Here is a 19,379-nt window from a genome sequence, read left to right on the forward strand (position 1 = left end):
ATATAGTGGTTTAGAGGAGAATGTGCCTTTAGCGCTGTTTTACATGTATAATGAAAAAACACACAAGTGACAAAAATGCATTCGATCAGTGAAGATTTATATTATAATTTACATTTTGTCAAAGCTGTACTTAAATAGCTACATAAACCAGAACGTAAACAAAGAGTCTTTTTTTTTCTTTTTTTAATTTAAAGCTGAAGATGAGGTGTAGACTTTGGTCATACTTTAGGACAGAAAGTGTATGAGATACTACTACCTCACAGCACATGTTGCTGATAAACTGTCCTACTAATACCGTTGGACAAAATCATATTAAAAACAAAGAAAAAAGTACAAACATAAGACAAAAGAAAAAAAGAACCAGTGCATACAAAGGCCAGAGTGATGTGGATTGTCCATAAACAACATCACAGACCTGCAGAGCAGACAGTTGCAGCAGCTCACACTGCATTTGCACACATCTCTGAAAATAAACGAAAGAGTTCACTTTGGTTATCATTTCCACATTCTCATTTCTTTATCATTTTGGTTTCAGTAATGTGCCACACATAAGTAAGAAAATGCAGAGTCTGTCAGTCTCACAGCCTGTGTGTGACAGCTAGACAGACTGCTATTCTTTGGACCACATGTAGACCTGCACATTGGGACATTTGATTTCCTCTTCAAGTAGCGAAACAAACATCACATATGCCTTTGACGTCTCTCAATTCAAGCACACACCATACACACACACACACACACACACACACACACACACACACACTCTCACTCTGACAGTTGAGGTAACAGTTGTTGGTAATATACAATATGCCCTTTTTGTATTCATTATATTGTGTAGAACTAACATTTATTAAGAGAATAAATGTTATGTAAAACACGTACACATAGATATGTAATCTCTGACCTCTCCTATAGTAGAAAAAAAATACCTTCAACAAAAAGGTCTACCTCTGACTTCAGCCCACATTAAAAATAAACCTGAATGTGGTGAGCTCTTTGCAGTCACACGAAATCACAGTCAACTGGGACACTATTTACATTTACTATCCACAAAAGAATATAGTAAAAGAAAATATATAAAACAGTAAATTACAATGAATTAACCAGTCATTGTAAACATCATTTCCATGTATTGGTTGTGAAGGATGATGCGTTCAACAATAAATTAAATAGATTACATAACAAACTAAAATAAACACAAAAAAGAGCAAATAATATTAATAACAATAATAAAAGAATATGATTGTCTTTTTAATTTGTGTAGGACATACTGGACCACTGATGAACTTGATCAATGTCTGTTAGCCCTGAGTACTGAAGTCCCTGAACATAAAGGCCATAGCCTGATTCTTTGAGAAGAATTATGTATATTTGTGGCTGTCCATAACCTGGCCTAGAGAGCTAGTCAGGCAAACGGTCAGCAAGCCTCTAGTTGGCTAGGTTTCCATGGCCTCCTCTGTCTCCTTTTTAACCTTGATAGGTAGGAGCTGGATAGGGCTGCTGCAATGAACCGTGATGACAGAGGCCTCACTGCCATGCTCGTTCAGACGATATGTAGATAATGCAGGTGGTGGGGGGTGCAGGTCTCCTCCAGTGCTACCTTTGTGATAAGACGCCTTAAAATCCATCTCCTGCCAGAGCAGGCCAAAGATCTGGTTCTCTACCATGCTCTCCACGTCGAACCCCTCCATTTCTTCCAGTCTGTCCGCATTATCGCTGATGTCAAAGCGTTCAATTTCCTCGTTGATGTGGTTGAGTTCATCCAGGCTGCAGCTGGGAGAAGGAGAGCCTGCTAGGCAGTAGCCTTTGAGGTGGAGCCGCAGGCTGCTGAGGTGGATGTAGTTGTGGTGGCAATGCGGGCATTGGTGTGGACGTTCTCGTGTGTGCAGCCGTTTGTGCAGCTTGAGGTGGACAAACTGTGTAAACTTGGCTGGGCAGATCTTGCACTGGTAAGGCTTTTCACCAGAGTGCAGTCGCAAATGGGTCTTCAAGTTGCTAGTGCTGCTGAAACGCTTGTGACACACCTGTGAGGTGAAAGCAGAGTTTTAGGATCTCATTCTTATATGAGCAGAGACCTTACAAATGTACTCAGAGAAGGAAATGACTGGTTATAACTGAAATTGTTGTTATCATTTACCTGGCACTCATGGGGTTTCTCTCCTGTGTGGACCAAATAGTGTTTCTGCAGGTGGGCCAGCTGAGTGAAACCTTTATTGCAGGTCTGACACTTAAAGGGTCGTTCACCACTATGGACTCGCAGGTGCACCTGGAAATAAAGGCAGGTAAGCTAGGTACTACCAGGAGTATATGTGTAGCACACATATGCTTTTCATTAAAAGGGAGACAGAGTTCTCTTGCTTACCTTGAGATTAGAAAGTTGACCAAAAGTCTTGGTGCAGACATTGCACTCATACTTGATCTTCCCATTCTGCTTCTTAAGTGGGTAATCTAGAGTTTTGTAGCCTGTGGAACCTTGTTTCATCTTGCTGAGATTGATCGCCTTGTCCTCCAAGCGGCTGGTACTCAGGATTGCTGAGGTAGGCCTGGTAGGAACACGTCCTGTAGAGGCTGCAGAGCCAGCTGTTGGAGACCCACCAGCGGGAGTGTAAGGGTGCCCATGACCATAGACTGGTTTGTCTTTCAGAGAAGTGGCTGCAGAAAAGGCACTGGTGGCCGCTGGGAGCAGGATGTCCCTGGGAACCGGAGAGTCAGGTGGAAGCAGAAATTGTCGACTACCCTCGGATGGAAGCATGCCATGTGGGAAGGGAACATGAGGGGGTACCAAGCTGCTATAAAAGGGGTACATGTGTGGAAATATACCGCCCAAAGTAGGTGGCCCACTCAAACTACTAACAGGGTAGTGAGGCACGAGGTAGCGTGAGTAGTGCGGGTTAGGGTAGAATGGCATGGAGCCTGTTGATGAGTAGCCTGGGTAGTGGTTTAGGCCACGACTGTAGAGTGCTGGAGAGAAGGAGAGAAGGGTGTCTCTTGGCTCAAGGGATGCTGGTGTGGGACTGCTTTCTGGACTGCTCTTCGGACTGCTGTGTGCTGAAGGGCTGGGTGTCACTGTACACTGTCTGTGTGAGCGGTTCGGGAGGCCAAATACTGTGGTCGTCTTTAGAAAGTCTTCATTTAGGGAAGGGCAGAGCGGATAGACAGCACTCGGATAAAGAGGTCGGTCTGGGCTATTGGGGCAGCGGGTGGGATGTGGTCTGCTGGGTTCTTGCAGTACATCTTTTAAAATCTCTGAAACGCTGTGCTCTCTTTTCACCGGGTGCTTGACTTCAGTCGCTTGCTGTGTGGCTTCAATCAGGCTCTGCTCTGTTTACACACAAAAAAAACAAAATGTTAATAATTTTCTCACTCATTCACATTCACGGATACAGGTCTGTTTGTGAGACATTACTTGTCACAATCACAATTCCTGACCAATTCCAGTTACTGTTATTTTGAGGGACACAGCAGTTCTACTGTCCCAGAGGATACAGCTCTTCTTAAACCAAATTTCAACAAAGCACCCCAGTGGTTCACTTAGTGTGACAGTTTGACAAATTATCCTATGTTAGGGTCTACAGACAGGATGTGAGGCCTGACAGCCGCCCCGGTCAGGGTGGGATGGATGCACTGATACTATCTAATGGGGTTCACTGAGTGGGTGTGGGGGGACTGATGGCGTCCTGCTAATAGGGATCTACAAGCCTAGATCTCTCCCTTTTATAGAGTCCACAGAGACCATGGGTGGATTTTTATTTAGTGATTAATCTTAAATGAGTTCCAAAATTTCTGCAGTCTCAAACTTAAAAGGTTTCACAAAATTCACATTAAAAATCAGATGAGGAGTGAAATATGAATAAAACATACATGGAGTAATATATTTATCAAATTTAGGCTAAACAGACCCATTATAAACCACCCTGACCCTTCCACCCACTCACATTTGATGAAAGGTGGGCAGCTAATTAGAAAATTGCTTTCCCATGTATCTTAAATACTTCACTGTTAATCTTCTTAAAAAGGATGTAAACAATTAAATAACTTCCTGCTTCCTGTTCACTGAACTTTAATTGTGTAGAATTCAAGTGTGAATATGAGTGTGTGCATGATAAGTATCCCTTAAAAGATGATCCGTACTCTCTACTCCCCTATCCTTCTGTCCCGGCAGCTACGTGTAAACAAACCGAGAGGTTATCAGTTCTCCCCTCCCACCTCTCTTCCACAGATAGTATGAGTTCTGTTCCTCCCTAGAGAGCTTGCCAAAAACAAACAGCCGGCGATCACAGAGATATCAATCTGTCAGCACAGCCCTGCCGCCAGGAAGTTCAACTAGTCAATGGAGTTTTTTGTCTCTCTCGTGCACACTCTTACTAGCCTCTCCTTACTCTTAAAGTGGCAAACAAATGAAGAAGTTCCTCCCACACCTCCTGAGGCAGGATGACAAAGGAATGCAAGGACTCAAGATCCATGTTGGTGTTGCTGTCATTATACACCAGACAGGACTAGTGAAATAGAAAGTCAGTGTCTAAATCAATTTCATGTGGGAGGCTGTGTCAGTCAGATCAGCCCATTCTATTACACTGAGTCATACACCAGCTTTCTTTAGGTTCTGCTTTGAGATGCATGGGCTATTATTCCTTCTTAAGGCTACAGGTAGAGAGGCAGCAGACATGAGTGAGTAGGTGTAATTACAGACTTGTCTATGTGTGTGTGTGTTGAGCTCAAGGGGTCAGCTTCATCCAGTGGCCCCAGGGTATGCGCATGACTCTGGGGAGAGGAGTCACACTGACTGGCCTGTTCACCTACCTATAATCTCCCCCTCTCCTCTGTATCAATCTTTCCCTCTGTCTCGTCTTTTTAGCTTAGAGACTTTTATTGCTGGTTTTGTATGTTGGGCAAAACAAACCTTCATGTTTAAAGAACATTCTCAACCACCAATGGCTGCAACATTACACTCCTATTCTTTGTAATTAGTCTGAACAAAAACATTGTAGAGGAAGAAAGCAAAGAAACAGAGTAGTTCAAAGAATTCCGATCTTAACAGAGATGAAAGGTAAGAAGCTGGTGTGTTTGCACAATGCTGACAGGGTCTATCTCTATAGTGGAAAAGGCATGTTTTTCTTGACTTAAACTGAGATAACAAGTATCTGTCCAGGTCTATAGCAAGTAGTGAGGCATCAAATATATGTATTTTTTGTGAACTTACTGAGTTTTTGCATCATAATCTCTCCAGAGGCAGGGTAGTTGAGACGGCGGGCAAACTCAGGGCAGTACCACACCAGTAGCTCTTGGTCTGCAGGAATGGCCTTCACGGTGTAGAAATAGATGTTCATGCCGTTTTGGCAGGCAGCAAGGTTCTGTTCCTGCTGGGAATGTGCTGGATTCACATAACGCATCCAGTTACTCTTCTCCTCGTCCAGTCCGTCCACAAAATGATGGAACTCTCCATTTGAGTATATCTACAAAATATAATGAAGAAAACTTAAGACCAGATTTTTTTTTTGAATTACAATTACTATATTTGTCTATATAACAATGTTCTATTCTATAGTCCTCCAGTGTGGTTCTCATGTTTTTGAGACAGACGAGTGGGGTTCGCACTTATAAAGTCTCACAGTGAGTCAGCACACACCCCCACACTAATATTCACAGTCTCAGAGTATCTCCATCCAGCTCTCTGATGCATTCTTAGGTCTCGTCTGAAGTATGGTAGGGGGACGCCTGTCTCAGTATGTTGTTTATACTAAGCATGCAAGTTCCAGGAACACTTTCAAGACGTCACAAACAAGGTTTCCCTCTGAAATATCGACACTACACTTCCTTTAGCACTTTTTCTCTATGCTTGAAACTCTAACCAATGACTATGTAATCACCTGCCCTGCACCATATGGTAAAGGACTGACAGTAACACAGGAAAGAATGATATCAGTGCTGTGACTAGTAGGTAAAGACCAGAGTTGTTCCACTTGGGGATCTTCGATTTGGCAACAATATGGAAGTGACAGAAAACAAGTCAACACAAAACCAGAGCGGGTTGACTTTGCACTTTCTCCGTGACGACAGCTGTAGACGACAGCTGCGAGTCACAAAGGTGTGAGAGAAACGTTTCGTTTGAATTGTAGTGGCAGTTAATGTGATTTCTTTTTTCACTGGTCAAACACTTTGAATAACTGCAGTGACACAGATGATCTGTAAAGCTGACATATTCTTAAGAAAGATATATTCACAGCACCAGAACAGCAGAGTCATTCAGCACTTCCTGTCCCACACGCTCAGAGAGCTGCACAGTCAAATAAAGATTACACTATATGGAACGTATCAGTGCTCTCTCAGTTTTTCAGAGCCAGTGCAGCAATGCAGTTCCCAAAACAGCAGATCTTTACTCAGCAGTTTCTGGTCACTTTGAGAATATAAACTCACTGCTTCTACATAGCCATCTAGCCCATGATGTCAGACAGGAAGTCAGTCAGTGGAACAGGAAGTGACCCAATATATTTGTTCTTGTCCGCTCCTACTTTATTAAAAGATTCTGAAACAAAACAACTCACCCGCCAGAAGTACTTCCTGTTCGCATCTTTGGGGACATTTTCTGCAGTGTAACTTTCTCCCACAAGGGGGCCAAACCGTGTGCCTTTGGGGATGTATTCTCTGCTGACTACACCAATAACCTGGTTAAAAAAGTAGGTAAACAGGTGGTTATGAAAGAGGTAGGTTGCAGTACAGTTCACAATTTGATCGTTTTCTGAAAAATTATTTGCAAGCATCATTAAATTAGCTTGACAGTATTAGCAAGACAGAGTGTGTGTGTGTGAGAGGGGTAATTAATTGACAGTCAGCCAGATGTGCGCACTTGAAAGACATGGAGCCATGCCTCTCTTCACCCGTCACCTCTCCTGACGGCCACAGGAAGCTAAAGGTCATCAAGGTAGTGTCCTAAGGCTGAGAGAGACTATTCGTTTGTCCCGCTTCACCTCTTATTAACCACACAGACACTTCTTCTGAGGAGATCACCAAAGCTTAACCTCTCTTCACAATACCGAATCATACAGGTGATTTATTTGATAGAAATATTCATATATTTTGGACCAGACACAATTTTCTAGTTTAAATTGATTCTGCAAAATGGATTTAAATAAGTAAATGTATTAAACAGAGATGGGAATTTTCAAATCAAAGCCAAAATATGTAATATTTTGTTTGGATCTAAATATTCTTCTACCTGAAGATCTCCTCACCCAAACTTCTACAAAAAGCACTTTTCAACTTATTAAACGCTCTCCCCATCAATACTCTCTCATCATCATAATCTTCGTCTGTGAAACACATGACTTCACTCACTCTCTTCCTGTTTGAACCTCAGGTGTTTCTTGAAGAAAGAGGGTTAACTCTTTATCACCTCATAAGTACGTGCTCATAAAAGAGGCACGCTTTTTTTCCTCACAAGAAGAGATAAGACAGACAGAGCGACTGATGAAAAAATCTATAGCCCTGTTCCTATTGATCTATAAACACTTTCAAAATAAGAGAGCCTTAATCCTATTCAAAGCTTCTGCCATCATTAGTGCTAGAAAGGTGGAAAGTAGTGTGTTTGTGGACACAGACATGGCAGTCTGCTGCAGATAAAACAGGTTTGATAGATGGCACTCGGGTGCATGAGGAGCTTCTCATGTGGTGCTCTATGTATGGATGTTTGTGTTAGCCGAGTAACAATGTGAGCTAGAAATTATTAAGCACACAGACACAGACACAGACAGGTCAACAAAACAAGTTAAAAAACTGGCCTGACAGTGCTGATAAAGAAGATTAAGACCAGTTATATGATCAGTAGGTGCAGCTTTATGGAGATGCTGTTTAAACAAGAATCACAACCATCCGAAGTTCTGCTTAAACCCGCTTCTTGCAGTTTGATAATGTGACACTCTGAGGCGGGTTTGTAGATTTACTGTCAGTACACTCATACAAGCAGACAGCAATTATTAGCAGATGGCATGCAGGACTGCAGTTGTAACCCGATGAATCTCAAAAAGGAAGCCTCGAGGCCATGAGTTCATCATGCGTAATGCCATTGCATGTGTGATGGTGTGTGAGCATCATGTCATACCTCTTTAGAGTCTGGTGGGTGTTTGAAGGCCAGGTTTCTGGGTAAGGACGCCTCGGCCCGGGTGAGCTCTGTGTTCTCTAGAGGACCCTCCCAGGTGTGATCTTTTACGATGTACGTGCATTTCTCCTCGAACTCTTCCTCCGTCCATTTTGTCATGTCTACATCCTCTACATCCATCTTGAGCTCCTCATTGTCCACGGCGTAGGGTGCTCCCTCAGTAGTCAACATGGCCGAGCTGTGATGAGAAGCAGCCTGAGAAAAGAAAAAGCATTAGAATTAAATGTGTCGTCTTATCAGATAGTCTGTGAGAACAAGAAAACTAAATATTATCTAAGTAATGCGTAAAGGTTAAACTACGTAAATGATCTAGTTTCTTTGTGATGCGCAAATATTCATTTATACCAAAAAATAGAATTAATTAGAATTAAAATAGTTTTGACTAAATTAGAGCTTAATTGTTTACACAACATTACACAAATCTAGAAAGACGTTTCTTTCTACACATAGAAGCTGAAGTGCTCTTAAAGTAAATAAAAGACAAAAGCCGTCCCGACCCGTTCATAAAGTCGGAACTGATCACAGTCTCTCTTCTCATGTCCTACTCTTCATTTCTGTCTATCAACGTGCGTCTTACCCTCTCCCTGTTTTCTTCTCTGAGTGAAAAAATAGTCACAAATGGAGGAAAACAGAGGAAGGAAGTCCCGTCTACATCTGAATGTAGCTAAAATTGGAATCCAACCATCAATCCATCCCAGAGAATGTGTGAAAAATAGAAACAAAAGAGGAAAAACTTTGACGCAAAGTGATACAACCAATCTTCAAACAAAATTCAAAAGGTAAAATATGTAGTTACCTGTTCAGGACTAAAACTACTTCTCTGGGAATGTGTATTAATTTAAAAGTGTATTAATTTAATTTTATTTAAAACTAAATTTTCAATTAAACTAAAAACTTCATTTAAAACTATTTGTTCTTATAATTACAAATGGCTGTTGTTAATCTTATTAAAGTTTACAGAATTAATAGAATTTTATGTTCCAAAACAAACAGTAATGTGAAATTTACAAAGCTGTAATTGATTCGTGAAAAAGTTGATTTGTGATGAATATAAATTGTTTATTATATTAACATTTTTTTTTTTGTTTAAAGAAGATCAGAAAATAGTTTTTTTTTTTTTTTTTTTGTAGAAAGAATCGTGTGCGTAGGACAGCTCATATTGAAACTAAAAAAAACACATTAACAAACGTGGAAATCAGATGTATGCATACTAAATATACATGCATAATATAAAACTATATTTTATGTTGGATAGGGGAAACAATACTTTTAAGTGAAATCCTTAAAAAATACGTATAGTTTAAATTTATTCCAGCTATAAACTATTATTAAATACATAAATATTTTTTTCTAAGAATTAAATACAGAAATTATTTTCTAAGCATTGTTTTAAATTAACTAAAATAAATGGAAATGCCTAAATTATCACAGTCAATAATTTTAAATGAAAAAAAAAAAGAACTAGGAAGCTCCAATAAAACTGTGTTTCTACCTCACAAAAAACATTGACACCACATATAATTAATGACCACTAAATAAGCACTAAATATTTAATTTATGAAATAATAGAAACAATTAGTTCCATTGTAAAATGCATTCTCTGCTTTACCAGAAATAAACGCAGAACACACAGAAACACAGTTTAGAGAAATGTTACTTACCAGGACGCTCTGGTCCCAGCCACACATAGAGGCTGTGTGTGATCTTTCCCCTGAGTGTGTGTGTGTGTATGGGACAGGTGCAGCTCAGTTCTCCCGTCTTGTCCCACTGCTAGTCCAGATGGTAAGTGACTTCTCCTGCAAGTGCCTGAGATTGACTGAATGCCTTAGCATATTTGTCTGACTTGTTGAAGGCACTTTGGCCCTGCCCACTATCTCCTCCCACCTTAGTGTCACTGACTCCGCCTCCAGAGTACATGATCAAACAATTACTCCACTGCTACACACACACACACACATTACTGAAGAGAAAATAATTAACAAGAGAAAATAACAAATAATAAAAAAAAAATGTGTGCACTAATCACCCTAAATCTCTTAATTTAATCTCAAATTTAATTTTTTGCCTTTTTCTATTAAAATATACTTGTATTAAAAAAAAAAAACTTCTATTAAAATGTACTTTCTAAATAATCCTTGTACAAAAATCAGTTCTAATCGGTGTGCATTTTCTTTTTTTCTTTTTCTTTTTTTTCTTTTTTATTATATTATATAATTTAATTTCAATTCATAATTATAAATATAGAAATCCAAAAAGAATGATTTTTGTACTATATTTTAATACCATTTTAATTCATATGATGAAACTTTGAAAACACAGGCCCTCATGAAAGAAAAAAGTGACCAAAATAGTTGAATTATTGAGATGCACAAAAACAAGACTGTTTTGGCCCAAAGCCCCAGAAGTCTTGTTTGAAGAGGAAAGTGAACATGTTGATGTCTCTTCCTCGCTCTCATCCTGTGAAGGAAGGACGTCCTGTGACGGTGACTCAGTGACTAAGACCGTTTACTGGGAGCTGACTGACGTCTCTTTACCTCCCAATTTACACTCTCATTTTCTTTTTTTTTTTTTCTTTTTTATTATATAATTTCATTTAAATTCATAATTATAAATATAGAAATCCAAAAAGAATGATTTTTGTACTATATTTTAATACCATTTTAATTCATATGATGAAACTTTGAAAACACAGGCCCTCATGAAAGAAAAAAGTGACCAAAATAGTTGAATTATTGAGATGCACAAAAACAAGACTGTTTTGGCCCAAAGCCCCAGAAGTCTTGTTTGAAGAGGAAAGTGAACATGTTGATGTCTCTTCCTCGCTCTCATCCTGTGAAGGAAGGACGTCCTGTGACGGTGACTCAGTGACTAAGACCGTTTACTGGGAGCTGACTGACGTCTCTTTACCTCCCAATTTACACTCTTTCCCACAATACTTACCCTCTCCAGTGCATTATTCATTCTTAAGAGCGCTCACATGTTTTCTGGGTTCTTACATGTTGATCAGTCTTAAAATCAGAGAAACTTCTCTTGTAAACATTTCTCTTTCATAAGGTGGATATGAAGTAGTAATGAAGGATTCTTGCCTGTCCCTCAGCAGACATACTCAAAAACACTCATTACACACAAAAACTCAAAATTCAAAAAACCACCCAAAATTCAGCTGGTGACAAAGAGCTGACCACATCAGTCACAGCCTACTATTTCCTGGCAGCAGACTACCCAGAAGATTGTAGTAGCCCCAAGGGCTGCCCAGAACCCACTCAGCCCACCACCCACCCCAATCTGGTCCACAGCTGTTTACACTGAAGCCCACTCAATAAGAAATCCAGGACAGACCAGCACCGAAATGCTGAAATTCACCTTCAAACAAAAGAGCTGAAACGGGGACCTGCCAACTAGCTGGATCCTAGAGAAGAGAGTTGGTCTCGGCCAAAGCCATTCCCAATAAGATCCACTTTAAGAGACTTGAAGCCCATAAAAGGGCTGAACCCTCCAGGGCTTGATCAGACACCTTCTCTTTCTCTGGACAAGCTGAGGCCAGGGGGCAGGGAGGACTCTCTCAACTCTGAAGTCAAATTCAAATGGACCTTTTTACTGTCTATATAAAGGGTTTAATGTGGCCTGAAAGAAAACCAGCTAAACAATAGCGGGCAGAGGAAAGTCAACAGCGCCGTTAGTTTTACAGACAGCTCATAACATCCCCACACCGCAGAGGAAGAAAAAGGGAAGATATGAAGTGCAAAAACTTCTTGCAGCATAAATAGAAATGTTCCGATTTGAAATTAGGAATGACAAATTTGTGCAGTGTAATTGCTTACATCCTTAAAGCTGCGAACATAGAAGTTGCTGACAACCACATCCAATCTTCCGCTATTCCGCAGCAGCCAGAGACTGATATGTGACCCTGGAGCACAAAACCAGTCTTAAGTCGCTGGGATATATTTGGAGCAACAGCCAAAAATGCATTGTATGGGTCAAAATTATTGATTTGTCTTTTATGCCAAAAATCATTAGGATATTAAGTAAAGATCATGTTCCATGAAAATATTTAGTAAATTTCATACTGTAAATATATTAAAACGTAATTTTTGATTAGTAATGTGCATTGCTAAGAACTTAATTTGGACAACTTTAAAGGCGATTTTCTCAATATTTTGATTTTTTTTTCACCCTCAGATTCCAGATATTCAAATAGTTGTATCTCGGCCAAATATTGTCCTATCCTAACAAACCATACATCAATGGAAAGCTTATTTATTCAGCTTTCAGATGATATATAAATCTCAATTTCGTAAAATTGACCCTTATGACTGGTTTTGTGGTCCAGGGTCACATATGTGAAACTGATTTTTTAATCTATTTCCTTCTCTCAACCAATAACACATCCCTTCTAAAACAGTGTAAACAGGGTTATCTTCCTTAAAATGGTTGGGTTCTCTCTAGTGGTTACTTAGTTAAAAGAAAGCTAGTGTACATTCCCTCTGCTTGTGTGTGTGTGTGGCTGTTATTCTAAGCACATCCCACCACAACTGAAATATTAGGCAAAGCATATTAAGCCATGGCACCTGGATTGAACCGAGTCTGAAGGTTCGAGCATGTGTGCGTGTGTACACACGTGCTACAGAGAAGCTGATCTGCACGTGTGCCGCACGTTCTGCAGATGACACCCCTCCCAGCCCTTTTCATGTGGGGTAACGGGGCAACAGAGCTCTAATCCCTCTGCTTCCTCAAACCAGCCATCTGGAGATATGTCTGTCTCCTTACAACATTTACCATAGAGGGGGTGGCGTGGTGATTAATACTATGACCAGACAGAGACTATCTAAACTAAAAGAGAACCATGCTAAATTTGGCACATGTGTTATTAAACTGTTTATATTAGTGATCAAATTCTCAGGATTCATCTATATTACATAAACCCTTTACAGTGACAGTGGCTTGAGGGTTTGCTTACATGACATACCATTTGGGTAGAAAGGAGTTTTTACCTAAGAACGAGAAATCAGAGAAATGTTACTGCTTTTCAGACAGATAGAAAAAGAATAAATAAATAAATTGGCTCCAATAACTAACAATGTTTACATTTATAAAGATCAGATTACATCATCAGATACAGTTGCTACATATACATGGAAATTGTATCGTTTTATATCATTGCACTTTATTTCTTTCTTTCTTTCGAACTGAAAATTGAAAGAAATTGATAAAGAAAAACCAGGGACAGAAACATTAAACTCTAGGGAGAATTGATTCTGTTATTCTAGATATCTTTGTAAAGTGAAATGGGGATTTAACAGTTTACACAGTCAGGAATGTATGTAACATGCATTAAGAATCATTACAAAAATAAGACACTTATTTAGTGACATTTATATCTAAATACTATATTTTCAGCATGCAATAAAATAATGTATTAGAAAATCAAATGAAATTATGTATTAGAATTTTGTATTAGAACAAAGTCTACGCTTTGATTAGTTTATTGACTAGACCCAATAATGAAATTAATCATAGATATATACATTTTAAGTACATTTATAATCAATGAAAATCTGTTTGTTTTACCTGCTGGTTTCCATTAACGTCTGTGAATGATAGCGATGCTTTAATCCTACAGATATACACAGAGTTCAGAGATCTCTGTTCACACACACACACACACACACACACACACACACACACCTCCACCCAAATCAGCCTCATTAGGATTAACTGAAGACATTAAGAAAGCAAACATTTCAGCAGGGGAACAAAATCGAAGGTAAAGCAAAAGTTTAAGGCATTTAACTTCCCATTCAGGTCCAGAGAAAACAATAATCAAAATATCACCAATACCTGGTATAATGTTTAATTTTACATTTTTGCCTCTATACTTTTGCAGATACTTTTGCAGAATTTTTCATTTTTATTGTTGTTATGACGACGGCCTATTTAAATCCGTCCAGACGTTTGGGTTTGACTATAGTTAACTGAAATTTGTTTGTTGTAGACACACAAATATTCGCACAGGCATTAACTGCAGCGTTATGCTGAGCTGATAATAGAGTCCATGTTGAATGAGTTTGCCCTACCGGCACACATGCCCTCCTCTCTGCGTCTCAGATCTTTACACGAAACAGACATAGTGTTCCTGACCACCCCTTTACACACACACACACACACTCAAACATCTCCCCATCAAAGCAGCAGAGAAAAGTGTGTAGGATGAACAAAGTCAGACACACTGTAAGCACACATGCTCTTCTCTTTACTCCCCAGTGACTTCATCAACATTCAGGGGGAAATGCTTTTTAACCATTTAACCTTTTAATAAGATCTAGGAAAAGATGATCAGAAAAAGACCTGCCATTATCTCTAGCATTTATCTGAAAACACATACACATACAGTGAGTAGGGAAGCCCTTTGGCCCATCAGCACCCCGTGAAGTGCTGTGAACGTGTGTGTGTGCGTGTGTGTGTGTGTGTGTGTGTATGTTAGAAAATATTTAGTTTGGATCTCTGCCACAAAAGTCTCACAAAAAGCTTCCAGAAATCTTCACACCTCCACCTGCGACATGGAGTCAGAGTGTGCCTGTGTTGCAATGTGCACATGCAAAATGAATTTTTTTAAACAACTCAAATACATTTTTTTTTTAATTGAACATACTTGTATGTAAGCTATTAAAAATAACAATTAAGAACAACAGAATTAATTGAAAATAAATATAATAACTGAGATGTATTATAGCTTTGGATGTATTGTGAGATGACCTGTACTGGATATATGAAAACGAGAGCATCAGATAAGCCATCGGGGCGAGGTACAGTAGAACTACAATAAAGCCATTTCACTTTTGAAGGATTCAGGGTCACTGCCTGGTTATTGTAGTTCAAATAATAGATCCATGTGTGAGAAAAAAACACATCACTTGTTATATGGATCAGGTGCCTTGAGACAAATCCTCATGATAACCAAATATGATGGCTTATATTGTCACATATCAATAAAGGCTTTAAAGTACTGCAATTTTCATACATATGATTATTTGAGTATTCCTGCTTACCAGACAGTTTATTTTTGCAACTATGTGTCACACATACAGGTATGTTATATATTGCAAAATAGCTCTACATGGTTAAAGCAGAATGCTGCAAAATCTTAATGTACATTATATATTATATTATCAAGCAGACGTCACTATGTTCTGAATGAAATTCCTGCCAGTGTGTTGCGTGTGTTGCTTTCAACATGCTGACTGTTTAATAATACATGTCACATGTTTAGTATAACTGTTACTCTCCTGGTGTAGATAGTAGTGTAGATCGCATTAATCACCTTAAAAATACATATGATGAGTGTTTGGGATCATAATTGTGTGTTAGTGTGATAGATGATAGGATCCAGAGTCTCTAGCTAAGGAGACAAATCTGAGCACAGTGTGTGATGATGATGAGGTCTCGTCAAAAACTTTAAAGGAGACAAATGTGAGAGTGTTAGAGTTTTTGTCTCAGGAAACACGTTTGAGAAGCAGGAGACTCAAGCACAAATCTCCATTCGATCTTAAAGTAAACTCATTTCTGACTAGGAGATGTTAAAGAGATCTCACTTTTGATGTTTCTTTCCTATGGGAAAGTGTTTTATAACAGTAGCAAGCATTAAACTGGTTCTCAAATGTTTAAAGTTTGCCAACATCATTAAGAAGGGTTTTAGGGGTTGTAAAAAAGAATCAGGAGGAACCAAGTGACATGATGGCAATTAGTATGATATAACTGACCTTTCGTTCCTCAACCAGACTCCATGTCCTCTCTCTCTCTATGGGTACAATGGAGCTCTTGTGACATTGTCCTTTGATTGGAGCTGGTGTAGTAAATATTTAGAGGGCATGCAAAGGAACTCTCATGTCACCATAGAGACAGATAGCTGCTATCCATCAGCTGCTGATGCTGTCTGGTGTGGGTGGTCAGTGAGGGTCTCTCTAAGTGCTGCATGGAGAAGTGGGGTGTTGATTTACCCCACCATCCACCTCTGGATGCCCTCTTTATGACCCGACAGGTCACCCCCAATCATGAGCATCTAGCGGGCAATGGCAGAAAAAGAGCTCATTGATACACACACACACACAGCGCAATGGTGACTCTCAGTTGTTGCCCACTTCTTTCTTTGTCCTTAATCTGAACCCACATTTTTCAGAAATATATTTCCTTCTCACAGCCACAATACAATGGGATTTGTGAAAGAACACTGCAGTGAAGCAACCATTGTTCAGATTATTCAAACATTGTTCAAACATTGTTCAATTATTCAGAGGTACAAGCAGAACCGCTGAAATATCCTAAATGAAACTCCTATGATAATGATATTTCTCTTGGATATTCTAGGAGCGCCCTAGAATACTCCTGATGAACTCATCACAGACTAAACGACAGATCACTCTCCTTGTTGATCTGTCACTGAAAACAGTGTTCACCCCTGTGGTGAACAAATTTACCACAAATTAAATGCATATAATACAGTTTTTGCAAGGCTGTCCAGTGACAGGAGGGAAAAAAAAAAAAAAGTTAAATGACCTGGATTATGAGTGTAATATTGGAGGACACCCTGTGGAAATAGCAAAATTTAAAAAAAAATAAAAATTAAAATTAAAGAAACAAAAATCACATTAAGGCTGGAGAAATGCTTTTTTTTGTGTGTGGAAACATTATTCAGTCTTGTCATAGAACACATGTATGTGTATATGGACTTGAAACATAAAAGTCTTCCATCCTAATCTTGAAGAACTGCCATTCATAAAACGCGATAGCATGACTTCCTCGGGGTGACTGAGAGCTTGTGAAGTCAGTACACATAGTGCAAAAAAAATAAAATTATAAATAAATAACTGTTTCACTTTGGAATCAGAAAGAAAGTGTAGCCTATGGACATTTGATGGATGCTCTCATACGTTTTCCCATACTTGTGAAAAATAAGTATTGTATTTAATGTGCACTTGTAGTGTACTTCACATCCTAAAAGTACATTTTCAAAAAACTGTACTTACATATAATATAACATTAATACAAATAAAAGGCCACTGAAGTGTACTTAAAGAGAGTATACTTTCGTGACTATGTTTTTAACACACTTGAGTACCCTTTTAAAAAGTGCACTTTGTAGAAAGTTTCAAATTAAAAGTTTTAAAGTACATTTTAAATAATTTGTGGCAGTGCAAAAACTTTGGGCCGCAACATCTTTTGGTTTACTTTCGTTTTCACTTTGAGTGATTGGGGCGGAGTTTTCAATTAACGGCGGAAGGGTGGAGGATATAAAGGAGATGTGACATACCTGAGAAAAATGCGTCATCAGAAAGTTTGCGTGCAAGGTTGCAGGTGCATGGTTGAGCGTTAATGGATTCCCGGGAGGAGTAGAAATACGGCCGCTCTGAGTATTGCTTCCTGTGAGTGATGTTTGATCGTCGTGGAGTTTGACTAAACTTTAAGCGTGGCGCTTCAAGATCGTCTGTGTTGGTGGGATATTTCAACAACAAGCTTGCCTGTTCATCCTCCTGTCCCGGTGTCTGACGACGACCCGCTACACTCTTCAGTTTCCTTCACGATTGCAAACCTGGTCAGTAGCCTACATGTACGCCGCCGCCATTTCACACATTACTACACACATACCTACTCACATTAGATTCCCATCCGCACATTCTGTGTTTTTATTTTCATAATTATGCAAATGTTACTTTTGCTCTTTAAGACCGTTGTTTGATGTTGTTATTGTTTTCTTAAATATGAACAATTTTTATTTAATGTTCCTTTTTCGCTCTCTTTCTATGGTCAATTTATGAATGAACGTGGACGTGAAACTGCCACTGTGGAAAATAATAGAATGACGCACTTTTCTTCATGTATCTGTCACGGTCACGGTGTGTGGAGGCAGGCAGGACGACGAGGACAAGAAGGATTCCAATAATTACTTTTAATGTAGACAACAATGCAGATTCAGGAAGGTGAGACACACACACTCGGGGTAACATTCATAATAACCGACGACTAAGGCTCAGACAGAGAGGAACTAATATAGGGTGGATAATTAGTGGCAGACAGGTGAGCACAATGAAGGTAATTAACTAATGATAGTATGGGCTAAACCAACAAAAGGGGAAGAAACCACAATAAACAGTCCACAGGGGCGTTACAGTATCTCAATTTCACGTGTGAAGTGAAATAAAGTTTTTAACTGTTTCTTTTTCTTTTTTGATGACCTTTTTCAAACACGTTTTTTTCTCTTGGACATCGTATGGTAAATTGTTGAAGGGTTACGTTTTTTTTTTTCCCCTTAAAAGAAAACAGTTGTGTTTTTGGAAATTCTGTGTTTTTTTTTTTACGGGAGTGTAATTTGGGAAAGCTTAAAAGGTTACCAACCATTTGTATATTGTATGTGGGTGTTTTGTGAAAAGTGTGGTGCATGAAATTATTGACAAATACAATTACTGATTTACCTTTACATTTACTGATTTTCTGCCCAACATTTCTTTCACCCACACAAACACAACATATGTCGACTACCCCTCCTTCCCCATCCACTTTCATAGAAATGGAGTCCCCTCCAGATATCTCAACTCCTGTATGGCCACCAGCAGTGTGACCTCTGATGCCTGGGGTCTCTGCAGTGAATAACACCCATATTCCATTCAGCCCCATGCATCCTGTGTCCCATATGCTAATGTCTTCTCCTGTTCTGGCTGGCAGCACTCCCGTGCAAACTCTCACCTGGGCACCACAAGTGGCTAACATGCAACTATGCACATCATCCGAAGGAGGATCTCTTTCAAGTGCACAGCACGACCTACCCAACGTTCTACCAACTCCTGGAAGAGAAATTCAAAAGTTTACTTCTCAGGTACAAGGGAACTGGGAAAATTTATTTGACTTCATGAAAAGGCAAGAAAAAACAGTGAATGATCTTACCCAAGAAATGAAAGCCACTTCTTCTCAAAACAAAAATCAACTCGCGGACCTTGCTGCAAAAGTTGAGGATAACAAGAGTCAAGTTTTCACTCTGTTGACCACTACCAAACAACAAGAGGAATCTGAAATAGACAAGTTAATTAAAGCTATGAAGCAAATGATTACAGCTGAACTCTAAAAGGTGGAATCTACCTTGGTGTCAGAAATGCGATTCATGGTAGACCAACTCCAGTCAGAAGTCCAGCAGGATATCAAAGCTGTTCAACACACATTTCAAACAAGCCAAGATCATATT

General features: G+C 39.3%; 1 protein-coding gene and 1 long non-coding RNA gene across 2 annotated transcripts; both read right to left on the reverse strand.

Moving 5' to 3' along the window:
- Positions 1–86: 86 nt before the first annotated feature.
- On the reverse strand, positions 87–9,955 carry LOC107697283 (PR domain zinc finger protein 1-like). Its single transcript, XM_016498008.1, has 7 exons — positions 9,814–9,955; positions 8,096–8,347; positions 6,543–6,662; positions 5,201–5,453; positions 2,363–3,321; positions 2,138–2,266; positions 87–2,024 (listed from the first exon to the last, which is right to left on the reverse strand). Exons 1-7 carry the CDS (start codon positions 9,838–9,840, stop codon positions 1,437–1,439), a joined length of 2,328 nt encoding a protein of 775 aa, XP_016353494.1. The 5' UTR covers positions 9,841–9,955; the 3' UTR covers positions 87–1,436.
- Positions 9,956–18,833: 8,878 nt separating this feature from the next.
- On the reverse strand, positions 18,834–19,331 carry LOC107697269 (uncharacterized). The gene is made up of 3 exons (XR_001635181.1): positions 19,277–19,331; positions 19,085–19,206; positions 18,834–18,984 (listed from the first exon to the last, which is right to left on the reverse strand). It is a non-coding gene; the product is annotated as an uncharacterized LOC107697269 (long non-coding RNA).
- Between the last annotated feature and the right edge of the window lie 48 nt (positions 19,332–19,379).

The sequence above is a fragment of the Sinocyclocheilus anshuiensis genome, unplaced genomic scaffold (genome assembly GCF_001515605.1).
Source record: "Sinocyclocheilus anshuiensis isolate Anshui unplaced genomic scaffold, SAMN03320099.WGS_v1.1 scaffold979, whole genome shotgun sequence".
Lineage (NCBI taxonomy): Eukaryota > Metazoa > Chordata > Actinopteri > Cypriniformes > Cyprinidae > Sinocyclocheilus > Sinocyclocheilus anshuiensis.

What these genes read in the sequence shown, in the direction of transcription:
- LOC107697283 (XM_016498008.1), bottom strand. Translation starts at nt 9,840, where the DNA reads ATGTGTGGCTGGGACCAGAGCGTCCTG. An exon ending in ACAGGAAGTACTTCTGGCGG is followed by an intron (nt 5,454 to 6,542) that starts GTGAGTTGTTTT and finishes TATATTTTGTAG; the next exon opens with ATATACTCAAATGGAGAGTT. An exon ending in GTCAACTTTCTAATCTCAAG is followed by an intron (nt 2,267 to 2,362) that starts GTAAGCAAGAGA and finishes CTTTATTTCCAG; the next exon opens with GTGCACCTGCGAGTCCATAG.